This window comes from Caenorhabditis elegans, chromosome V (genome assembly GCF_000002985.6).
Source record: "Caenorhabditis elegans chromosome V".
In the NCBI taxonomy this organism is placed as follows: domain Eukaryota; kingdom Metazoa; phylum Nematoda; class Chromadorea; order Rhabditida; family Rhabditidae; genus Caenorhabditis; species Caenorhabditis elegans.
In genome coordinates, this window is record NC_003283.11 from 18,969,981 (window position 1) to 18,993,831 (window position 23,851).

At 33.9% G+C, this 23,851-nt stretch overlaps 5 protein-coding genes and 2 non-coding genes across 11 annotated transcripts; 3 read left to right on the forward strand and 4 right to left on the reverse strand.

Moving 5' to 3' along the window:
• Positions 1-519: 519 nt before the first annotated feature.
• Positions 520-7,996, reverse strand: Y39B6A.41 (Major facilitator superfamily (MFS) profile domain-containing protein; the record flags this gene model as incomplete). Its single annotated transcript, NM_171566.4, has 7 exons — positions 520-762; positions 978-1,106; positions 2,073-2,505; positions 3,631-3,885; positions 5,298-5,555; positions 5,699-5,815; positions 7,833-7,996. The coding sequence occupies 7 exons, from the start codon at positions 7,994-7,996 to the stop codon at positions 583-585; spliced, it is 1,536 nt and encodes a 511-aa protein (NP_741656.2). The 3' UTR covers positions 520-582.
• Positions 5,972-6,033, forward strand: Y39B6A.75. Its single transcript, NR_070207.1, has one exon. It is a non-coding gene; the product is annotated as an Unclassified non-coding RNA Y39B6A.75 (non-coding RNA).
• On the reverse strand, positions 5,972-6,033 carry Y39B6A.71. The gene has a single exon (NR_070208.1). It is a non-coding gene; the product is annotated as an Unclassified non-coding RNA Y39B6A.71 (non-coding RNA).
• Positions 7,997-9,338: 1,342 nt separating the features above from the next.
• Positions 9,339-11,499, reverse strand: sws-1 (SWIM-type domain-containing protein; the record flags this gene model as incomplete). 4 transcript variants are annotated; one of them, NM_001313305.2, is made up of 5 exons in its annotated part: positions 9,339-9,644; positions 10,741-10,854; positions 10,921-10,947; positions 10,993-11,091; positions 11,134-11,160. In NM_001313305.2, 5 exons carry the CDS (start codon positions 11,158-11,160, stop codon positions 9,402-9,404), a joined length of 510 nt encoding a protein of 169 aa, NP_001300234.1. The 4 variants fall into 4 exon arrangements, with proteins under 4 accessions (NP_001300234.1, NP_741657.2, NP_001380187.1 ...); NM_171567.4 differs by having other exon boundaries at positions 9,340-9,644; positions 10,741-10,947; positions 11,134-11,499; NM_001392693.1 differs by having other exon boundaries at positions 9,364-9,644; positions 10,741-11,091; positions 11,134-11,170.
• mrps-35 (Small ribosomal subunit protein mS35 mitochondrial conserved domain-containing protein) lies at positions 11,326-15,885 on the forward strand (the record flags this gene model as incomplete). Of its 2 annotated transcripts, NM_001269908.5 has the most annotated exons (4): positions 11,326-11,476; positions 11,947-12,313; positions 13,827-14,176; positions 15,393-15,885. In NM_001269908.5, the coding sequence occupies 4 exons, from the start codon at positions 11,339-11,341 to the stop codon at positions 15,633-15,635; spliced, it is 1,098 nt and encodes a 365-aa protein (NP_001256837.1). The 2 variants fall into 2 exon arrangements, with proteins under 2 accessions (NP_001256837.1, NP_001256838.1); NM_001269909.3 differs by lacking the exons at positions 11,326-11,476; positions 11,947-12,313 and having other exon boundaries at positions 13,964-14,176; positions 15,393-15,635.
• Positions 15,886-15,993: 108 nt separating this feature from the next.
• On the reverse strand, positions 15,994-20,520 carry reps-1 (REPS (RalBP1-associated Eps domain-containing protein) homolog). Its single transcript, NM_001383492.1, has 6 exons — positions 20,283-20,520; positions 18,934-19,349; positions 18,722-18,833; positions 17,634-17,852; positions 17,448-17,506; positions 15,994-17,004 (listed from the first exon to the last, which is right to left on the reverse strand). Exons 1-6 carry the CDS (start codon positions 20,386-20,388, stop codon positions 16,684-16,686), a joined length of 1,233 nt encoding a protein of 410 aa, NP_001370135.1. The 5' UTR covers positions 20,389-20,520; the 3' UTR covers positions 15,994-16,683.
• A 350-nt stretch (positions 20,521-20,870) lies between these two features.
• On the forward strand, positions 20,871-23,525 carry Y39B6A.37 (Structural protein). Its single transcript, NM_171570.6, has 2 exons — positions 20,871-21,425; positions 23,091-23,525. The coding sequence occupies exons 1-2, from the start codon at positions 20,878-20,880 to the stop codon at positions 23,485-23,487; spliced, it is 945 nt and encodes a 314-aa protein (NP_741660.1). The 5' UTR covers positions 20,871-20,877; the 3' UTR covers positions 23,488-23,525.
• Positions 23,526-23,851: the final 326 nt, after the last annotated feature.

The following is a 23,851-nucleotide window of genomic DNA, read 5'->3' on the forward strand; positions in this document are numbered from 1 at the left end:
TCGTTTTTAGGCGATTTACTTAATTTTAAAAAAAGTAAAAGTAATGTCTAAGATGAAAATATTTGAAAAAAAGTATTTTCCGAAAATTCCAACTAAAAACTTCAAATTTTCAGATTTTACCGAGGAAAACACCAATAATCAATAGTTAGGCGTTGCTAATTTTTTGGGCGCTGCTAATTTTTGGGCGCTGCTAATTTTTTTGGCGCTGCTAATTTTCTGGGCGCTACTAATTTTTTGGGCGCTGCTAATTTTTTGGGCGCTGCTAATTTTCTGGGCGCTGCTAATTTTCTGGGCGCTGCTAATTTTCTGGGCGCTGCTAATTTTTTGGGCGCTGCTAATTTTTGGGCGCTGCTAATTTTTTTGGCGCTGCTAATTTTCTGGGCGCTGCTAATTTTTTGGGCGCTGCTAATTTTTTGGGCGCTGCTAATTTTTTGGGCGCTGCTAATTTTTTGGGCGCTGCTAATTTTTTGGGCGCTGCTAATTTTTGGTGTTTCCTTGTAAAATCTTCAAATTTTTCAAGAAAAATTTATTAAAACCCGTAAAAATCAATAAAATATACACGTAAATTGTAAAAATTTTTCATCAAAAAATCAATACTTCCTTCGTTGCATTTTTTCGCTGCTGTTGATTGGGCTCCGGCACTTTTTCCCATAAACTACCGTAATCCAGCCATCCAACTGATGTATTTGAACGGGTTAGTGTTGGTTCACCGCTTAAACGACTGAAAATCTCATCAACTGCCAATCCGGCGGTCTCCAGCATCTGAAAATAACGATTTTTAGCAATTTCGTGGTAGGACCCATTTTTTGGAATTTTTTAAAAATTTCAAAACATAGTCATGTTTATACTTATTCGAACCGCCTTGCCACGTGGAGTTTGAAAATATTTAAATTTTGAAAATCTAACAAAAAATGAAATAGTTACGGTAGTTTTTGTAATTTTTTTAAAAAAATTTTCATTCATTTTTTACTACATGCCTGATTATGTAAAATTGTCGCCAAAGCCGCACAACACGTTGCTAAAAATAAAAACATGGTAAATCCAAATTGTGACCGTAATGTTGGGAACATGAACACCTCCAACACTGCAATACCGATAGGTGGCACCTGAAAATTGAAATTTTTGTGGGTTTTCTTGAAGAATTATGCATTTTCAATACTAAATTCAACTTCCCCGTCATTTTTCACCCCTGGCGGACTTTTTCTCAGAGTATTAGTGCAAAAATCCGTCAGATCCGGTGTTTTGGGGTATTGTAGTCGGTGTTTGCGTACTTCCGAGGCTACAGTACCCCTGAAACTTCAAAAATTGAACTAGAAGCTCGGGAAAACATGTTTCCGGCGTAGAATTTTATGAAAAACTCGAATTTCACATCAAAAATTGGAAGATATTGGAAAATTCCACATAAAAATCGTAAAATTGAGAAATTGTTGTTTTCGGCACTTTTCACTGATGTAAATTAATTTTCGATGCGATATTTGAATTCCCCGTGAATTTCTACCCCTAACCCCCAGTTTTCAGAGTTTTAGTGCGATATTGCGTAAAATCCGGTGCTACTGTAGTCGGTGTTTGCGTACTTTCGAGGCTACAGTAACCCAGAAAACTAAAAAATTGAGCTAGAAGCACAGAAAAAAAGATTCTGTAGGAAACTTTTACGCATAATTCAATTTAAAAAAAAAATTCGAAAACTTTCAACAAATTTAGCTAGAAAACATGAAAAATCTAACAAAACGCCGATTTCACTGATTTCTCATGTTATAAATTAGTTTTCAATGCGAAATTCGAATTCACCATCACTTTTTACCCCTAGCCCCCAATTTTCAGAGTTTTAGTGCAATAATGCGTAAGATCCGGTGCTTTGGGCTACTGTAGTCGGAGTTTGCGTACTTTCGAGGCTACAGTAACCCGAAAAAGTCAAAAATTGAGCTTAAAGCTTGGGGAAAAAAAGTTTTTGGCGTAGAATTCGACGGGGAATTCAATGAAAATAAAAATGTTCGAAAAAAAATTTGATAAAAATTTTTTTTTTCAATGTTTTTTTCAAACTTTCAAAACCTTCAAAAAATCAATAATCTTACCTGTGTAAACTGCGAAACCGTTGCCCTTATATTATGCGGACACAACTCCGAAATCATAATCGGTGCCATAACCAACATTCCCAAATTGACAGCACATTGGCCTAAAATCGCTGAAAAACACGCGAAAATCCATCGAAAATCGATATTCCAACCGAAATTATTCGCCATTTCAGGAATACTCATTCCGAGCCATTCAAAGGCGCATAGCCATGTGAGTAATACAAAAATTGGGCGCCGCCCGTATTTTTCGATAATCAGTGGGGCGATGAAGGAAACCGGCAGGGATACGGTATTGATTACCATTATTGCTATTGTTGAGTTGGATTGTGTTAGACCATATGATATTAATATATCTACCAAGTATTGAGATTTAATGTTTAGGCCTGAGAATACTGGAACCAGGGAGCACATGAAGACCAGGAATAGGGAGAATCTGAAAAAAAAATTTTTTTTTGAAAATTTTATGTTTCAACTTTATATCAAAATATACTAAATTTCAAGGACTTCACGAAAAAAATTATCGAAAAATCTCGAATATTAGAAAAATTACAGTAATTTGAAGTTATGAAGTTTCGTAAAAAATTCAAATTTTCAGAAAAAAAATTTTTTTTTTTGAAAATTTTATACTTCAACTTTATATCAAAATATACTGAATTTTGAAGAATCTACAGAAAAAATTATCGAAAAGTTTCAAAAAATAGTAAAACTACACGAATTTGAAGATATGAAGTTTCGTAAAAAAAATCAAATTTTCAGAAAAAAAATCAAATTTTCAGAAAAAAAATTTTTTTTTGAAAATTTTATATTTTAACTTTATATCAAAATATACTGAATTTTATAGAATCTACAAAAAAAATTATCGAATAATCTCTAGAATTAGTAAAACTACACGAATTTTAAGTTATGAAGTTTCGGAAAAAAACCTCAATTTTCAAAAAAAGAAGTTTTTTTGAAACTTTTATATTCTAGTTGTATATCAAAATATACTGAATTTTATAGAATCTACAAAAAAAATTATCAAAATATTTTAAAAATGAATAAAATTACAGGAGGTTATAGTTATAAAGTTTCGTAAAAAATTCCAATTTTCAGAAAAAAAAATTTTTTTATTTGAAAATTTTATACTTCAACTTTATATCAAAATATACTGAATTTTGATCAATCTACAGAAAAAATTATCGAATAATCTCTAAAATTAGTAAAACTACACGAATTTGAAGTTATGAAGTCTCGTAAAAAATTCCAATTTTCAGAAAAAAATTTTTTTTTGAAAATTTTATACTTTAACTTTATATCAAAATATACTGAATTTTATAGAATCTACAAAATAAATTATCAAAAAATCTCAAAAATTAGTACAATTACAAAAGTTTGAAGTTATGAAGTCTCGTAAAAAATTCCAATTTTCAGAAAAAAAAAATTTTTTTGAAAATTTTATACTTTAACTTTATATCAAAATATACTAAATTTTATAGAATCTACAAAAAAAATTATCGAATAATCTCAAAAATTATGTGAATTACAAGAGTTTGAATTTATGAAAAAAGTTAGCCCTCACCTATGATTTCTATTCTGTAAAATGTCCAAAATTCCAGAAGTTTCCTTTTTTGCCTGTTTATTCTCATGTATCATTTCCTTTATTGCTTCATCGATTTTCTTTTCGTTTTCATCGCCATAGTAAAACCGGAGAGCTCGCCGAGCACCGGCTTCATCGCTTTTTTGGATGAATAGGTGTTTTGGCGATTTTGGTAGGAATATTGTTAAAATTAGGTGAATTGTTGCAAGTAGTGCAGTTATACATGGAAGGAACACCCTGGAATATTAAAATTTTAAGTTTAAAATTTTTTTTAATTTCGAAAAAAAAATTTTTATAATTTTTTAATAAATCTTTTTTTTTTGAAATTTCTCTAAAAAATTCGAATTTTCCATCAAATTCCACGGCTAACCCATTTTTCCCCAACATTCTAGCTCAATTTTGAGTTTTCCGGGTTACTGTAGCCTCGAAAATACGCAAACACCGACTACAGTACCCCAAAACACCGGATCTTACGGAATTTTGCACTAAAACCCTAAAAACTGAGGTTTCGGGGTGAAAAATGACAAGGAATTCGAATTTTACACTGGAAATTAGTTTAAAGCTCTCAGAAAACTTGAAATTTAAGGTTTTTCCAAATTTTATTATTTTTGTCAATTTTCGGCATTTCAAAAATTATAAACATGAAATTTCAACAGAATTTTTAAATTTCCGATAAAATTCTGCTTGAAAAAGTTTTCTGGAGCTTTTTGGTCAAAAATTGTAAAAGTCGGATTACTGTAGCCCCATAAGTACGCAAACACTGGCTACAGTTCCCCAAAACACTGAATTTGACGACATTTTACACTAAGCTTTGAAAAAATTGTGATTCGGGGTAGAAAAAATGAGTAATTGGAAAAATAAGATTTTTTCTAGAAATTCGATGATTTTTTCAAAAAAAGTCAAATTTTGCTCTCTTTTCAAAATTTTCACGATTTTTTCAAAAAAAGTCAAATTTTGCCCTCTTTTCAAAATTTTCACGATTTTTTGATACAAAATTTGAATTCCCCGTCACTTTTTACCTTTGAGCCCCAGTTTTCAGAGGTTTAGTGCAAAATTGCGTAAAATCCAGTGTTTTGGAGTACTGTAGTCGGTGTTTGCGTACTTCCGAGGCTACAGTACCCTGTAATTGTCAAAATCGAGCTAGAAACTTAGAAAAAAATGTGGTAGACGTGAAATTTGATGAAAAACTCAAATTTCACAATATAAATTCTAAAGTTAAAGTCCGAAATACCGAAAAATTCGAAAATCGCAAGTTTTCATATTTTTCCAACATTCCCAAGTAATTTTCAACACGAAATTCGAATTTCCCGTCACTTTTCACCCTTCTACCCCATTTTTCAGAGTTTTAGTGCAAAATTCCGTGAAATCCGGTGTTTTGGGGCACTGTAGTCGGTGTTTGCGTATTTTCGAGGCTACAGTACCCCGGAAAGCTCAAAATTGAGCTTGAAGCTTGGGAAAAATAGTTTAGACGTGGAATTTGATTGAGCATTTGAATTTTTATAAAAAATTGCAGAACAATTTTACGAAAAAATTTAAAAAAATTTTTTTTCGAAAATTTGAAAAAAAATGTTTTTTTTTGAAAATCAATATGCTTACTAAAATAAAGACCCAATACTCTTAAAATTTCAAATTATCATTCAAAAACCCACCACAAGGCCTCATTTCCCCATATAGAGGGAAGACACAGCGGAGTGACCAAAAGTGTCATAATAACCCCTCCGGAATTAATAAAAAGTGAAGTTAGTCCTCTTTTCGAATCAGGTGAACATTCAGCTATCCAAATTATTAAAACTACACGAAAACCCTGTAACATTCCGGCAATTAGGTGACCAATCACGTAGAATTCGAATCTGTTCAGTAGGAGGGAGGTGAGCATTGCCATTGAGCCAATTATTCCTAGGAAGCTTCTGGAATAAACATTATTGTAATAATGAAACATTGAATTAGAAAATAGGAAAAAAATTGGATATTAAAAAAATTAAAATTAAAAAAATTTTGCGAAAATTTTTTTTTTCAAAAATTTTTTCTCCATATTCCAAAAAAACCATACCTTAGTAAAATTGTCTCTTTCCGTCCAAGACCATCCATTAATTTTCCCATAATCGCGAATGAAATCGCCAAACCGATGAACATAAATGAGGCGCATGCCGAGAAAATTGTCTCGAAACTGAAATAGAAAAAAATATTGATTTTTCGATTAATTCTGTTAAAATTATCAATTTTTCAATACAAAATTTGAATTCACCGTCCCTTTTTACCCCTATATCCCCGTTTTTAGGGGTTCAGTGCAAAAATCCGTAAGATCTGGTGTTATGGGGTACTGTAGTCGGTGTTTGCGTACTTTCGAGGGTACAGTACCCCGGAAATGTCAAAATTGAGCTAGAAGCGCAGGAAAAAATGTCGTAGATTTAAAATTTGACGAAAAATCTGAATTTCACATTTAAAATTCTCAATTTAGAGTCCGAGATACCGAAAAACGAAAAACATTCAAAAATCCCAAATATTCTTTTACAATTTTCCAACATTTTCAAGTAAACTTTAACGCGAAATTTGAATTTCTCATAACTTTTTACCCCTAACCTTTAGTTTTTACGGTTTCAGTGCAAAATTCTGTAAGTTCTGGTGTTTTGTCCGAAATACCGAAAAATAAGAAAAATTTAAAAATCACAAACTTTCATGGTTTTCTAATTTTTTCTAGCAATTTTCCGTGCGAAATTTGAACTCCCCGTCGTTTTTTACCCCTAACCCTTAGTTTTTGCAGTTTTAGTACAAAATTTCGTCAAATCCGGTGTTTTGGGGTACTGTAGTCGGTGTTTGCGTTCTTCCGAGGGTACAGTACCCCGGAAATGTCAGAATTGAGCTAGAAGTGCGGGAAAAAAGCACGAGTACTTAGTTTTTACGAGGATTTCGATTTTAATAAAATTTCTAAGCAAAAAAAAACATTGAAAAATTTTTTAGAATTCTTTTTTTGAAAATTTTCTGGTAAAAATCCAATTTTTCAATTTTTTTTAGACATTGTTCATAGTCTAACCTAATTGAACTTATTTCTGTACTATCAACTGATAAGAAAATTAAACGTAAAATCGTAAATTTTTTATCAGAGACCTACCATAGTGCACCAATTCCATGTGATTTTTGAATATTTTTAGAAATTATGTTTTTCCGCATTTTTTCATTGTTGCACTGGTCGGTAAACAATAATAATTATGGAGAAATTATTGATTTTGATCATTGGTTTTGAGTGACATCATTTTTAGAAAACTTTTTTTTTTTTTTAATTATAAATTGAAGCAATAAATCTAATTTTCCTACTTTCAGAGCAAATATTCAAAAATTTTAGCAAAAAAATCAAAATCACCACTCAATTTTGAGTATAACTAGCTTTTTTCCCGAGCTTCTTACAATTTTAAGTTTTCGAGGGTACTGTAGCTTCGGAAGTACGCAAACCCCAACTACAGTAACCCAAAAAAAAATTTGACGGAATTTTGCACTGAAACCCTAAAAACTGAAGGTTAGGAGTAATAAGTAAAAGGGAATTCGACTTTTTCATTAAAAATTGCTAGAAAATTTTGGAAAATTGTGAAATTTTGCGATTTTTGAATTTTTCTAATTTTTCGATACTTTGTTGGACTCTAAATTTAGGATTTTCAATGTGAAATTCGAGTTTCTCATCAAATTTCCTGTCTAACACATTTTTTCCTGGGCTTCTAGCTCAATTTTGAAATTTTTCAGAGTACTGTAGCCTCGAAAGTACGCAAACACCGACTACAGTACTCCCAAACACCGGATCTGACGGAATTTTGCACTACAACCCTGAAAACTGAAGGCTTGGGGTAATAAGTGACGGGGAATTCGAATTTCGCATTGAAAAATCGACAATTTCAACGGAATTCATAGAAAATTCAATATTTTCTCGTTTTTTTTTAAATTTTCAGTTTTAAGCTTTTATACGAAAATTTAATGATTTTCTAGACTTCAGTTCAATTATTTTTCGAATTTTCAACAGGAAGTTCGCTATCCCGCTATTTTTGTGCAAAATGTCGTGAAATCCGGTATTTGGGTACTCCTGGGCCTACAGTACCCAGCGAAATTTCAAAATTGAGTTGAAACCTCCGGAAAAAATTTAAGTTGACCCAAATTTAATGAAACACTTGAATTTAAGCTTAAAATTGGCAAAATCTTACGTCTCCTCACTCTCAACGCCGTAATTTTTGCGTAAACTTTCTCGAAAAAATCCCTTAATCGGAACATTCATCAAATTCAAGCAGGCGGCCATAATTTCTCCGTATTGTGAGAAAACAGCATGTGAAAGTGTTGCCCAAAACAGTCGTCGACTACAAAATTTCATCTGAAAATGTTGGGTTACTGTAGTTTTCGTGGTGGGACCTAAAAATGGGAAAATTTCCAAAGCCTAGTCACGATTATACTCATTCGAACCGCATTTAAGTTTTGATTCTGAATATATAAGCGACTTGAAGATGTTACAGAAATAGGCAAAGTTATAGTAGTTTTTGTGTTTTCGTGGTGGGACCCAAATTAGGAAATTTTTGAAAATTTTCAGAACCTAGTCATGAGTATACTTATTTAAACCGTATTGACGTGCTGAATTCGAATTTCTTACTATCGTAAATCGAAACGCAAAAGCTAGAGAATTTTTAGTGTTTTTTTTTTTTTGAAAAACAATTGGAATTTTTCGTCGAAATTTAAATAAACGAATTAAAAAGTCCGTACAAGCAAAAACTTTTAAATCAATAATCAGTTGGAAAGTTCGACTTGCGGAATCGGAGAAAAAAATGCCCGCAAGAAAAAAAATCAAAAATCGGCGACCTGGAGCCAGCTGCCCCAAAAAAAAAGAAATTTCCCTTATCAGCGCCCTGTCTTTCGTCATTTTTATCAAGTAGTCATCAAGTTCAAGTAAACATTCGGGCGGTGCCAGGTGTTTAGCTGATCGTGCCAAAATTGGAAGATCATTTTTTTGGAAAAATCTAAAAATAAATGTTTTTTTTTGTGAAAAAATATTATCCAAAAATTTTTTGTTAGGTACTCAATAAATATGTATTGTTATCAAAAGTTACTAAAATTCTAAAAAAAATCTACAGAAAAATTAATCCCGCAACGAAAATAGCCAAGCTACAGAAGCTTCGTGGTGGGACCCAAAATTAAAAAAAAATTACGTTATCTTCGAAACCTAGTCATGATTATACTTATTCGAACCGCCCAGAAGTACTGAGGTTGAATATATAATTTTTTTCAAATTTCGACAAAAATTAGCCGAGTTACAGTAGTTTTTGCATTTTCGTGGTGGGACCCAAAATACTAAAATTTCCTAAAATCATCAAAACCTAGTCATGATTAAACTTAAATTGACCGGAATCGAAAACTAAATCTGCATTTTCAAGTAAAATTAGGTTACCTAGAAAATTTGAAAGAATATATTATAAAAACTTAGGAACAAAAAAATTTCGGAAATTTTTTTTTTTGCAAATTTTCCAAAAAAAAATTTAAATATAAAATCAAGTTCTAAACCATTTTTCTTTGTTCTCTGTGCACTTTTCCCCCTTCCAAGTAATAGTACTTCTTATCAGTTTCTTTTGTCTTTTTAAAGTGTCACTGACAAAATAAGTTTCAGCCTGGCTAGAGGTGCCTGGAGTTGGAAAAGGCTTTTTTTGTGATTAAACAAATTAAATTAGAGAATATAAGCTTTATGAATAATATATATATAAATAACAACAAAAAAAACCATTTAAAAAAAATCATTTTTTCTCCTCCAAAAAAATCGATCTTATAAAAATTTTCTTCACAAGTCCAACTATTTCGGATTTACACTCGATCCGTTCGATTTTTCCGAAATTTTTGGCGAAATAGTATGCCAAAATGTGAACACAAATCCAATTAGTTTGCTTTTGAAGCACGGTTGACTGGAAATATGGGCAGGTGCAATAATGGACGCCAGGGTACAGAAAATTGAGGTATTCCTTCTTTTTGTAGTGTTCTACCTGAAACAACGAAAAAATTAGCGAGAAGTGGAGAAATTTTGAATTTGGGCGCTGCTCAGACTACAAAGACTACAAAATTTTAGTGATTTTTAACGAAAACTTGATAAATTACAACGAATTTACGAAATTTTCGCTGAAATTCAACGAAATTAGCAAAAAAAAATAAATAAAAATGAGGTTATTTTGAATTTTTGCGCTGCTAAGACTACAAACTACAAGTTTTGGGCGCTGCTAATTTTTTGGGCGCTGCTAATTTTTTGGGCGCTGCTAATTTTTTGAGCGCTGCTAATTTTTTGGGCGCTGCTAATTTTTTGGGCGCTGCTAATTTTTTGAGCGCTGCTAATTTTTTGGGCGCTGCTAATTTTTTGAGCGCTGCTAATTTTTTGGGCGCTGCTAATTTTTGGGCGCTGCTAATTTTTTGGGCGCTGCTTAATTTTTGAGCGCTGCTAATTTTTGGGCGCTGCTAATTTTTTGGGCGCTGCTTAATTTTTGGGCGCTGCTAAATTTTTGGGCGCTGCTAATTTTTGGGCGCTGCTTATTTTTTGGGCGCTGCTAATTTTTGGGCGCTGCTAATTTTTTGGGCGCTGCTAATTTTTTGAGCGCTGCTAAATTTTTGGGCGCTGCTAATTTTTTGGGCGCTGCTTAATTTTTGGGCGCTGCTAAATTTTTGGGCGCTGCTAATTTTTGGGCGCTGCTAATTTTTTGGGCGCTGCTAATTTTTGGGCGCTGCTAATTTTTGGGCGCTGCTAATTTTTGGGCGCTGCTAATTTTTTGGGCGCTGCTAATTTTTTGGGCGCTGCTAATTTTTGGGCGCTGCTAATTTTTGGGCGCTGCTAATTTTTGGGCGCTGCTAATTTTTTGGGCGCTGCTAAACTACAAACTACAAGTTTTGGGCGCTGCTTAGACTACAAACTACAAAGCGCGCTGCTCTGAAAACCGAAAATATCGATTTTTAAATCAAAAATTGAAGTTTTTAGTGGGAAAAAGGTAGTTTTTAACTCAAAAATTCAAGATTTTCCTATTTTTAAGTCAATTCTTCTCTTTTTCCTGGAAAATAATCGTTTTTTAAACATTTTTTTAATAAAAAATAATATACTTCAATAAAACATCGCTGTTTCTCCCGTTTTTCCTTCTCTTCCACCGTCCATCTCTCGACTTTCTTCGCATTTTTCAGGTTAAACTCGCTTTTCCAGTCGAAAACTGTTTTCTCCTGGAAATCTTCAAATTTTCGACGTTTATTATAGAATTCTGGCTTTGGAACTGCCAATTCTCGTACTTTTCCACGTTCCATTAGCTGGAAACTCTGAAACTTTGAAGTTTTTTGGCTGAAAATCGGGGTTTTGCGAACTGTGGCTGCTGCCTCGTGTTTTACGAGTCCTTCGATCTCGGCCAGGGCTTCTAAGTAGTCATCTGAGCTGCTGGATTCGGAAATTACAGCGAGAAGTGTCTGAAAATGACTAGAATTTTGGAAAAATTCAATGGTTTTTACCTTTTTTGTCAGCTCGAAAACATCCATCTTCAAATTCCCGCTCAAAATGAGCCTGGGGACTAGTTCAGAGTTTCCTAGGCCACCGCCGGTGTACTCCTCTCCGACAACGGGTTTTTATTTTTTTTTTAATTTTCGCTCAATTTTCTTCGATTTTTCGCGATTTTCTTTCAGATTTTTGCAATTTTTTTGCAGTTTTCAGGTAAAAATGCACCGCCTGACACACGTGAGCACTCGAAATCGATCGAGTCTCGCTGAAAAGCTGCGAAACGCCGTCGGAGGTCAGGATTTTGGAAAAGCCAAGCAAATCGTCGCCGGTGGATCGATTGCGGTGAAGGATGAGCATGTATGGAGGATTTTAATGAAGAAATAGCTGGAAAAAGACATTTAGAAATCGAAAAACGGCTCGAAAAATTGATTTTTCAGCGAATTTTACTCCAAAACTCAATTTTTGTCATTTTGGGAGCAATTTTACCCGAAAAAAGCTAAATTTCACTAAAATTCATAATTTTCTCGAAAATTACTCAAAAAAAAACACCCAGAAACTGCAAATTTCACCGGATTTTCACAATTTTTCGAAAATTTCAGAAAAAAGTTCGAAAATCCACGTGGAAATCTCAAAAAACTGTCGATTTTCCCCATTTTTCAGCTATTTTTCTGGAATTTTTACAAATTACTGATAAAAACTCTCAGAAACTGCAAATTTTACCGGGTTTTCGCAATTTTCTGGGCAATTTTTGTGGAAAAATCCACGTAGATATCCTCAAAAACTGTCGATTTTCTTCAATTTTGCACCAAAATCCCCCAAATTTTCAGGGTGAAGACTTCCGTGAGCTCTATGTAATGCCAAAACGAAAACTTCGCGGTCAAACTCAACTGGAACAAGCCACTGGACGTACCGAATACAAAACTCGAAGCCGGTTCGATTTAATGGACCGCCTAACAAAAAGACCGCCGAGAAGTGAAGAAATGGATCCAGAAGCACAGAAATGGTGTGATGTATGGCCAGCTGCACGAACATTTGCATCGTCTGTAGTTCCGTTACCAGTTCGAATGGGCACACGGCCAAATGTTGAGAAGCGAGCACCGTTTAAGAAGGAAGGAAATTTGGAATTGGTTAAAATTCCCAATTTCTTACATTTAACACCACCGGCTATTCAACAACACTGTCAAGCTATCAAAAGTAAACTGAAATTTCGCATTATTAAAAACACTTAATTTTCATCAGTTTCATAGAAAAATTGACAAAAAACAGTGAAATTGGCTTGAAAAATGGAAATTTTGCTGAAATTCACATATTTTACCGAAAATTTGACTTGAAAATGCCAATTTTCACATATTTTTCTCAAAAATCTACGTGGAAATCGATGCTAATTTTTTTTGGGCGCTGCTTAGACTACAAACTACAAGTTTTGGGCGCTGCTAATTTTTGGGCGCTGCTAATTTTTGGGCGCTGCTAATTTTTGGGCGCTGCTAATTTTCAGGCGCTGCTAATTTTTTGGTCGCTGCTAATTTTTTGGTCGCTGCTAATTTTTGGTCGCTGCTAATTTTTGGTCGCTGCTAATTTTTTGGTCGCTGCTAATTTTTGGGCGCTGCTAATTTTTTGGTCGCTGCTAATTTTTGGTCGCTGCTAATTTTTGGTCGCTGCTAATTTTTTGGTCGCTGCTAATTTTCAGGCGCTGCTAATTTTTGGTCGCTGCTAATTTTTTGGTCGCTGCTAATTTTTTGGGCGCTGCTAATTTTTTGGTCGCTGCTAATTTTTTGGTCGCTGCTAATTTTTTGGTCGCTGCTAATTTTTGGGCGCTGCTAATTTTTTGGTCGCTGCTAATTTTTGGTCGCTGCTAATTTTTGGTCGCTGCTAATTATTGGTCGCTACTAATTTTTTGGTCGCTGCTAATTTTTTGGTCGCTGCTAATTTTTAGGCGCTGCTAATTTTTTGGGCGCTGCTAATTTTTGGGCGCTGCTAATTTTTTGGGCGCTGCTAATTTTTGGGCGCTGCTAATTTTTGGGCGCTGCTAATTTTTTGGGCGCTGCTAATTTTTTGGGCGCTGCTAATTTTTTGGGCGCTGCTAATTTTTAGGCGCTGCTAATTTTTTGGGCGCTGCTAATTTTTTGGGCGCTGCTAATTTTTAGGCGCTGCTAATTTTTTGGGCGCTGCTAATTTTTTGGGCGCTGCTAATTTTTTGGGCGCTGCTAATTTTTTGGGCGCTGCTAATTTTTAGGCGCTGCTAATTTTTTGGGCGCTGCTAATTTTTTGGGCGCTGCTAATTTTTTGGGCGCTGCTAATTTTTAGGCGCTGCTAATTTTTTGGGCGCTGCTAATTTTTTGGGCGCTGCTAATTTTTAGGCGCTGCTAATTTTTTGGGCGCTGCTAATTTTTTGGGCGCTGCTAATTTTTTGGGCGCTGCTAATTTTTTGGGCGCTGCTAATTTTTTGGGCGCTGCTAATTTTTAGGCGCTGCTAATTTTCAGGCGCTGCTAATTTTTTGGGCGCTGCTAATTCAATTTTGGGCGCTGCTAATTTTTTTTAGGCGCTGCTTTTGCTAATTAGAAAAGTCTGCAATTTTCAGCGTTTCTCATCAAAAATTTAAGTTTACAATATTTTTTCCGCGTGGAAATTAATATTTCTCGGAATAAATTCTAAAAATAAACACAAAAAACACCTGTACTATATAGAAATTTCTCTATATTTTTTCAGAATTCTGTACTCCATTCCCACCGGAACTCCTCTCCAATCCATCTGCCACGTGTCAACATCTTCCAATTTCCATAGAATATTCTACATACATTCATCAGGGAACTTCAATCCGTGACATTAGAAGCCGTGTCGTAACTATGAAAATCCACGTGGCAGAGCTTAAATTGTCGGAAAATCAAATGGAAAAACTGATTCGACTGGCCGCAAATCGATATGACGAAAAAACGGGAAAAATGACAATTATCACTGATAGATGTCATACGAGACAACAGAATCTCGATTATGCACACTATTTACTAACTGTGTTATATCATGAAGCTCAAAAAGTCGAGAAATGGGATGAATTGAAGGTAGAATTGTGGCGGCGAAATTCTACCAATACTAGAAATATAGAGCTGAAAATCTAAAAATTCAGAAAAATTGGGTGAATTTCGTTTAAAAAAAATCGATTTTCGACATGAAACATGAGTGTAAAAACGCGTTTATATAACGTTTTCCAGGGATTTTAAGAAAACAATTTTTTTAAAAGTTATTTTTTCGAAAATTTGAACGTTTTCTAGAGATCTTTATCAGAAAATACCCGAAGATTGAGCTCTGATAGTTATTTCCCGGTTTTTTTTTTGGTTTTTCCCGAACTTTATCGATTTTTGTGAAATTTATTGATTTTTCTGAAAATTTATCGATTTTTCTGTAAATTTATTGATTTTTATTGAAAATACAGTGATTTTTCTAAAAATTTATCAATTTTTCTGAAAATTTATTGATTTTTCCGGAAATTTATTGATTTTTCCGGAAATTTATCGATTTTTCTAAAAATTTATCGATTTTTCTGGAAATTTATTGATTTTTATTGAAAATTCAGTGATTTTTCTAAAAATTTATCGATTTTTCTGTAAATTTATTGATTTTTATTGAAAATTCAGTGATTTTTCTAAAAATTTATCGATTTTTCTGAAAATTTATCGATTTTTCTAAAAATTTATTGATTTTTCTAGAAATTATCGATTTTTCTAGGAATTTATCGATTTTTCTGGAAATTTATCGATTTTTCTGAAAACGTATCGATTTTTCTAAAAATTTATCGATTTTTCTGGAAATTTATCGATTTTTCTGAAAATTCAGTGCTTTTTGTAAAAATTTATCGATTTTACTGGAAATTTATTGATTTTTATTGAAAATTCAGTGATTTTTGTAAGAATTTATTTATTGATTTTTCTGGAAATTTATTGATTTTTCTAAAAATTTATCGATTTTTCTGGAAATTTATTGATTTTTATTGAAAATTCAGTGCTTTTTGTAAAAATTTATTGATTTTTCTGGAAATTTATTGATTTTTCTAAAAATTTATCGATTTTTCTGGAAATTTATTGATTTTTCTGGAAATTTATTGATTTTTATTGAAAATTCAGTGATTTTTGTAAAAATTTATCGATTTTTCTGGAAATTTATTGATTTTTATTGAAAATTCAGTGCTTTTTGTAAAAATTTATTGATTTTTCTGGAAATTTATTGATTTTTCCGGAAATTTATCGATTTTTCAGCCAAATTTCCAATGTTTTTTTCCAGAACCGCACCGACGCTCTGAAAGTTGAATTCGATGGCTCCAACACCAAAACCAAACTCATCGATTTACTGGAAAAAGCCAAGTTGACGCCTGGATTAAGCCCCAGCGCCGCCGGATGTGGAGATCAAAAATCGATTGACGAATTCGGAGAAATGTGGAAAGCCTATAGAAATAGCGAGGAAACTGTCGAAAAAACGCGGGAATACGGTCGTCAGATGAAGAAATTACTCGGAATTCAACAATAATTTACTGTTTTTTTTTAGTTCTGCTAAGATTATTATACATTCGTCACGAATGTGTAATAATTTTTTTTCTCGAAAATTTTTTGTTTTTTTTTTGTTATTCTAGCAGTTTTTATAATAGATCCCTCAAATTCTGTCAAAATTTGGAATTTTTTCCAAATTTTTAGCCGGATCTGTAATAATTTTTTTGTCCGAATTTTTTAGATAGTTCCCATCTTTCATGTTATTTCATTTTTTTTTGGAAAAATTTATATATATATATTTTCCAATTTTAAAAAATAGTTATTTTTAATGTGTGTAAAAATCAATACATACTTTATGATTTTTTTTTTCAAAAAAAAAAAAGAAGATAGTGTAATAGATTAAATTATCACAGAAAATAGAAAAATTGATGCTTATTTTAAAAAATTACAACATAGGTAAAAATGAAATATATATATGACATATCACAGAAATTATGAAGAAATATGCAGATTTTTTAGTTTTTTGCGGGGAATCTGGGGGAGAAATTGGTGGGAAATTCGAATTTTTGATAGAAAATAATTAAAAACTTTTTTAGAAGTTAAATTTAATTTCGGGAAATACCTTTTTCTCAGAAATTTTTGAAAATTTGCTCTAAAATGGGCAAATTTCATGTTTTTTAATGCGAAAAACCAGAAAAATCAATAAATTTTCCATAGAAATCGATAAATTTTCAGAAAAATCGATAAATTTTCAGAAAAATCAATAAATTTTCAGAAAAATCGATAAATTTTCAGAAAAATCAATAAATTTTCAGAAAAATCAATAAATTTTCAGAAAAAATAATTTTCCATAGAAATTGATACATTTCGAATTTTTTTGTTATTTTCCTAACCAAACGTAATAAATCTTTAAAAATTCTATTTTTCCAGCTAAAAATTGAGTTTTTTCCAAAAAAAAAATTTTTTCCGGAAAATTCGAAATAAAATGTGTTATTTCCTAGTTTTTCAAGCCGAAAAAAATTATTTTTTTCCTATTTTTCCTCAAAAATTCGAATTTCCCATCCATTTTTCCTCCACCGGGGATATCATTAAAGTGTAGAAGAAGAGCACGCAGTTTTGGATCTCTCTTCAAATTCCTGAATTCGTATTTCCAATTGAATCCGTACTTGAGCCAACCGTGCTCTTTCGGCTTCTAATTCCGAATTTTGAGTCCTCAAAGCTGTACAACGTTCCTTCCATCGTTCAATTCCTTGCCCATCAGTTGCCTGAATCTCTTCTCCAATTAAATCGTCGATTTGATGGCCGATTTTCGAGAAAAAGCTCTTCACATCTTCCTCAGAATAGAGTAATTCTGTAGTTTGTGTTGATGAATCTGTTGTGGTAATTCGTTTTTCCTCTTCGATGACTCTCTGCAAAAATATTGTGAATTTTTGGAGATTTTTCAGTGAAAAATTTGAAAAATTTGAAGAAAAATGGTTAAAAATGAGTATTTTTGAATTTTGGCGCTGCTAAAACTACAAACTACAAGTAAATTTTTAGCAGCCCGCCCAAGAAATTAGCAGCGCCCAAGAAATTAGCAGCGCCCAAGAAATTAGCAGCGCCCAAAAAAATAGCAGCGCCCAAAAATTAGCAGCGCCCAAAAAAATAGCAGCGCACAAAAAAATAGCCAAAAATTGTTTAAAAATCATATTTTTGTGATTTTCAACCTGTTCAGAAAATAAAAACTACACTAATTTTCGATTTTATCGCAATTTTGAAAAGTTTTTCTTAAAAATTCGTTAAAACGAATAATTTCAAACTTTGGGCGCTGCTAAGACTACAAACTACAACTAAAAGCTTTCCCTTAACTTACCGGTAGAGGTGACGGTGTGATTCTTTGTGGAATCGGCGGTGGAATACTGTCCGGGGTGGCTGAAAATTTGCGGAAATTGGGAATATTTTGATTTTTTCTCGAAAATTGAAAGCAATATATTTTTTGAAAAATTCCAGTTTTTTTAAAATTTTTTTCGAATTTCTGCCCAATTTTTCAGTCTCATACCAGGAAAAGACGCAAAAGTAGTCGTAGTCGTTGTAGTACTAATCGATTGAGCTGTCGGATCGGAATGTGATGACCAAAGTGATAGGGTAGTTGGTGGTAGCTGGGATTCCGCCGAGGCTTTTGTCTTATTCAATGCAATCAATTTCAAGTCAAGACTTGCACTTCTGTTGTGTCCACGTTGTTGTTGTTGTGGGCGGACAGGTGGAATTGGTGGGGGTCCTGAAAATATGGATTATTGATTTCGGGCGCTGCTCTTAGATTGCAAATACTACTAAATATTGAGTGTTGCGTGTTTTAATGAACTTACTTAATACTTAATACTTATTAATACTTATTTAGGTAATTAAATAACTAAGTTACTAACTACATACTTACGTAGTTAGTAATTTAATTACTAAGTTACTAATTAAGTACTTATTTAGATGATGATTAAATAAGAAAATTAGTAGTTAAAAACTCACTCTGTTACTAATTAAATACCCACTTAGTTAGTAATTAAATACTCACTTAGTAGCAATTTAATACTTCCTTAGTTACAAATTAAATAACTACGTTACTGATTAAATACTCACTTTGTTACTAATTAACACTAACAGGGTTAGTAATTAAATACTTACTTAGTTATTTAATTACTAACTAAGTCACTAATTAAATACTTCCTGAGTTATAAATTAAATAACTATGTTACTAATTAAATACTCACTAAGTTAGTAATTAAATTCGTATTGAGTTAGTAATTTCATAACTAAGTTTCTAATTAACTACTTACCAAGTTATATAATTAGCAACTCAGTAAGTATTTTAATTACTAACTAAGTCACGAATTAAAAACGTACTTAAATAGTTATTAATTAAATAATTAGTTACTTAGTCAGTATATAAATAACTATGTTACTGATTAGAAAACTAGGTTTTCTAAAACATTTGAATCGAAAACTATTGTAGTTTTTGTAGTATGACTGCTATTCAACTAGCAATTTTTCGAATAAATTATTATTAGTCAATAATTTAAACTTTTTATATTGTGTTCACACATTTGAGAAGTATAATAAACACTACAACAATTTCTTCAATGAATCCAAACTTACCCAGTGGACTCTTAAGTGCTAACAATGCAGAATGCTTGATAGCTGTTGGCCTACTGTCCACTAATAATGGCGGTGTATCCGAGAATTGTTTGATGATTGGCTGGTTTGCCCACTGGAATTGGAAAAATTCGAAATTAAAAAAAAAACGTCGTTAATGTTTTGAATGATGATACATATTCAAAAGTCAATTAAATTATTTCAAAAACCCCCACATTTTTCACTGGCCCATCAGCTTCTACATGTCCTGCACCGGCGGGACTAGGCGTCGCCGCAACTGTAGACGGAGCCCGTGGCTCTGTAAGTGGTGGCCGCGCGAAACCGGGTAGCACATCAGGAATCGGAACTTCTCCTTTCACTTTCAACACTACTAAATGCATCGCAATCGAGAATTCGTTTAAATCCAACCATCCGTCTTCATTCACATCGGCCAGCGACCAGATTTTCGATAAAGAGCTCATATCCAGCGAGCTTCTCTTGAAAAACGCTACAATTCGTTGATCGGCTCCGCAAAGGGCTCCGCAGAGGTCTGCGGCGCCTTGAGTGGTTTTTATTAAGTGACGGAAGCATTTTGTGTAGTATTCCTGCTGTTTTTCAGTGATTTTGAAGAGAGAATCCGCGTTGGAATCGGCTGAAAATTGGGGAAATTTGGATTTTTTCGAGTTTTTTAGCTTTAAAACCGAAATAATTTCGATTTTTGCAATTTTCCCTGAGAAAATGTGCTTAAAAATAGAAAAAATCGATTTTGGCGCCGCTAAACGGAAAAGCAGCGTCCAAAATTGTGTAGTTTGTAGCTTTAGCAGCGCCCAAAATTGTGTAGTTTGTAGCTTTAGCAGCGCCCAAAATCTTGTAGTTTGTAGTTTAGCAGCGCCCAAAATTGAATTAGCAGCGCCCAAACTTGTAGTTTGTAGTTTAGCAGCGCCCAAAATTGTGTAGTTTGTAGTTTAGCAGCGCCCAAAATTGTGTAGTTTGTAGTTTAGCAGCGCCCAAAATTGTGTAGTTTGTAGTTTAGCAGCGCCCAAAATTGTGTAGTTTGTAGTTTAGCAGCGACCAATATCTTGTAGTTTGTAGTTTAGCAGCGCCCAAAATTGTGTAGTTTGTAGCTTTAGCAGCGCCCAAAATTGTGTAGTTTGTAGTTTAGCAGCGCCCAAAATCTTGTAGTTTGTAGTTTAGCAGCGCCCAAAATTGTGTAGTTTGTAGTTTAGCAGCGACCAATATCTTGTAGTTTGTAGTTTAGCAGCGCCCAAAATTGAATTAGCAGCGCCTAAAATTGTGTAGTTTGTAGTCTAAGCAGCGCCCAAAAAATTCACTCAAAAACCTTCAAAAGTGGTTTTTTTAAATTAGTTTCATCTGTTTTATAGCGGAAATCTCTTCAAAAATGCGAAAAAATTTGAGAAAAATCGAAAAAGGTTATATTTTCATTAAAACTACTCATTTTTGAGGATAATTTTGCACTTTTTCCTAATTTTTCTGGATTTTTCACCGTTTTTCAGCTTAATTTCCACGTTTTTGCATCAAATTTGCCGATTTCGAGCTGAAATTCTTTATTTTTCAAAATAATCACCTGGACTCGTGTGCTTCAGACGTCTCGGACTACTAATAATATCGGCAGCGACTTTTTCAAAGTCTCCATTCGAAAAATATTGCGATTTTTTGTCGTTTTCTGTCATGGAAATTGATTTTTTCGCGGAAAAGCAAATAAAATAGTTGGTGCACGAGAAATGCGCCAGCGCACTGGAGATGCGCAAAGGGGGTTGACTGGCGCGATTCTCGTGCCGGCAAATTTATTTTTTCGTTTTGAAACGATGTTTCAGCTGAAAAACTCAATTTTCACAGATTTTTTGGGTAAAAATCAGTTTTTTAAAGCAAAAATTAATTAAAAAAGCGTTAAAATCTCCTATTCATACACCTAAAACGCTGAAAAATATCCATTTCCTAGTTGTATAATTTGTTTTTCAGTTTTAAAGTGGTTTTTCATGGATTTCGGGGTTTTTACGGGTGAAAACTATCAAATATCGGCAAGATTCAACCGATTTTCGAGCTAAATCTGAAATTTTTGCGAAAAATAATGAAATTCAGCCGGAAAATCGTATTTTTAAGGTTTTTTTTGCCCCAAAATTCGATTTTAACAGCATAACAATTATTTTTTCCAGGTTCTGATGCCCCAATCGTCCGAAATCCCGCAGATTCCTGAAAAAGCCCGAAATCTCACAAAAAGAGAGCTGAAAACGCTGAAAAATGCGCTCGGGAAGCAAGGATTAACGATGGAACAGCACGAAAATGCTCAAAAATCCACAAAACCCTGCGAAATCCTTCAAATCGACACTTTTTCGATTGATAATTCGAATTTAGAAGACGGCTGGTACGTTGGATATGGCGTCGAGTACAATGGCGTCGGAATTTCGGCCGCCGGGGGGGCTCCAGACAGCTCGGCGAGCAGTGAATCCGGTGATCTACCGCCGGCTGAAAATCGAGAAGCCGGCGGCGGGGAAAGCAGCGGATTCGATTCGGATCCACCGACTGATGATGATGATGATGAAGCACCGCAAGAGCTGCTGGAACGGCGAGAAAGTGATGATATTAGTGATAAAGGACAGCTTTTGTATGGATTGGACAGTGAATTTTATGTTGATAAGGCGCTGAAACCCACAAATGTCGAATTTCACGATAAAAATGACACGAAAAGCTTCAAAACTGGCGAATTTGTGTAAGTTTCGAGGAATTGAGCCCCACGTGGAAACTACAAACTACAAGTTTTGGGCGCTGCTCAAGCGATTTCCGCTGAAAAATCATAAAAATTCCCAAATTTTAACGAATTAAACAGAAAATTCCGTCGAAAAATGCGAAAAAACCGGCAATTTTGGTTAATTTTGAGCGAAAATGTGATTTTGGGCGCTGCTAAACTACAAACTACAAGTTTTGGGCGCTGCTAATTCAATTTTGGGCGCTGCTTAGAATACAAACTACAAGTTTTGGGCGCTGCTTAGACTACAAACTACAAGTTTTGGGCGCTGCTAACACTACAAACTACAAATTTTGGGCGCTGCTTAGACTACAAACTACAAGTTTTGGGCGCTGCTAATTCAATTTTGGGCGCTGCTTAGACTACAAACTACAAGTTTTGGGCGCTGCTAAACTACAAACTACAACTTTTGGGCGCTGCTAATTCAATTTTACGCGCTGCTAAACTACAAACTACAAGTTTTGGGCGCTGCTAACACTACAAACTACAACTTTTGGGCGCTGCTAATTCAATTTTGGGCGCTGCTAAACTACAAACTACAACTTTTGGGCGCTGCTAATTCAATTTTACGCGCTGCTAAACTACAAACTACAAGTTTTGGGCGCTGCTAACACTACAAACTACAACTTTTGGGCGCTGCTAATTCAATTTTGGGCGCTGCTAAACTACAAACTACAACTTTTGGGCGCTGCTAATTCAATTTTGGGCGCTGCTTAGACTACAAACTACAAGTTTTGGGCGCTGCTTAGACTACAAATTACAAGTTTTGGGCGCTGCTAACACTACAAACTACAAATTTTGGGCGCTGCTAAACTACAAACTACAACTTTTGGGCGCTGCTTAGACTACAAACTACAAGTTTTGGGCGCTGCTAATTCAATTTTGGGCGCTGCTTAGACTACAAACTACAAGTTTTGGGCGCTGCTAACACTACAAACTACAACTTTTGGGCGCTGCTAATTCAATTTTGGGCGCTGCTTAGACTACAAACTACAAGTTTTGGGCGCTGCTAATTCAATTTTGGGCGCTGCTTAGACTACAAACTACAAGTTTTGGGCGCTGCTAATTCAATTTTGGGCGCTGCTTAGACTACAAACTACAAGTTTTGGGCGCTGCTAAACTACAAACTACAAGTTTTGGGCGCTGCTAACACTACAAACTACAAGTTTTGGGCGCTGCTAATTCAATTTTGGGCGCTGCTAAACTACAAACTACAACTTTTGGGCGCTGCTCAAGGGAAAAATCAGTTTTTTTTTCTGAAAAGTATCGCCGAAAACTGAAAATCTCCAATTTTCTCCTCAAAAATTGCAATTTTCGCACTGAAATCTATGAAATCCCATAAAAAGATCTTAAAAAGACATTTTCTCATTGAAATTTGAGCTCAAAAATATACGAAAAATCGATAAATTTCAGAAAAAACACTAGCAATCGGGACATTTTGCTCCAAAAATTCCGTTTTCCGACAAAAATCCGGGGTTTTCAGCTTAAGAAGTGCGAAAAAAAAGAATGAAATTTACACTAAAATGCTTGATAAATAAGATTTTAGACCGAAATTTCCAAATTTTAGCTCAAAATTATGCGGAAATTCTGCATTTTTCGGTTAAAAATTCCCAAAATTAAAATTTTCAGCACAACACAGCGCTTCGGAGTAGCCACCACCACCACAAAATGCTCTGAAACCGACGATGAATTTCCACAAGGTTATCAAATCATTGGTGATGGAAATGTTCCATGTGCCACCACGTCAGAAGATGAGGATGACGTCATCACCACCGATAACTTTGATGACGTCACCACGAGCTCTGGATTATGGTGCAATTTCGTGATATCTCCGGATGATTTTGTGAGAAAAAATGATGTGGAAAAACTGGAAATTTCCGAGGAAAAATCGATGACAATACCGCTTGATGGTGACAAATTGGCACAGATATCCGCTGCAATGGCGAATTTTCAGTTGCCTACACCGCCCGGCTGGGAGGGTGTCAGCGATTCGAAAATATTGGAATTTGTTAGACAACGAGTCTGAAAACTGTGTGCTGAAAATCCAATAAAAATCACTTGTTTGCCGGGTTTTTGCTGAAATTTTTGTTAAAAATTGAGGGTTTTTAGCCCGAGAAATATTGATTTTCGCTTTATTTTTCAGGATTTTATTGTTTTTTCCTCGAAGCTATCGATTTTTCTGCAAATTTATCGATTTTTCTGCAAATTTATCGATTTTCTGGAAATTTGTCGAATTTTCTGCAATTTTATTGACTTTTCTGGAACTTTATCGATTTTTCTCTCATTTAATTGATTTTTCTGCAAATTTATCGATTTTTCTGCAAATTTATCGAGTTTTCTGGAAGTTTATCGATTTTTCTGAAAATTTATCGATTTTTTTTAAAAATTAA

What these genes read in the sequence shown, in the direction of transcription:
- reps-1 (NM_001383492.1), bottom strand. Translation starts at nt 20,388, where the DNA reads ATGACAGAAAACGACAAAAAATCGCAATATTTTTCGAATGGAGACTTT. An exon ending in CTGATGGGCCAGTGAAAAAT is followed by an intron (nt 18,834 to 18,933) that starts GTGGGGGTTTTT and finishes TTCCAATTCCAG; the next exon opens with TGGGCAAACCAGCCAATCAT. An exon ending in TACTTTTGCGTCTTTTCCTG is followed by an intron (nt 17,507 to 17,633) that starts GTATGAGACTGA and finishes GCAAATTTTCAG; the next exon opens with CCACCCCGGACAGTATTCCA.
- Y39B6A.37 (NM_171570.6), top strand. Translation starts at nt 20,878, where the DNA reads ATGCCCCAATCGTCCGAAATCCCGCAGATTCCTGAAAAAGCCCGAAAT. An exon ending in TTCAAAACTGGCGAATTTGT is followed by an intron (nt 21,426 to 23,090) that starts GTAAGTTTCGAG and finishes TAAAATTTTCAG; the next exon opens with CACAACACAGCGCTTCGGAG.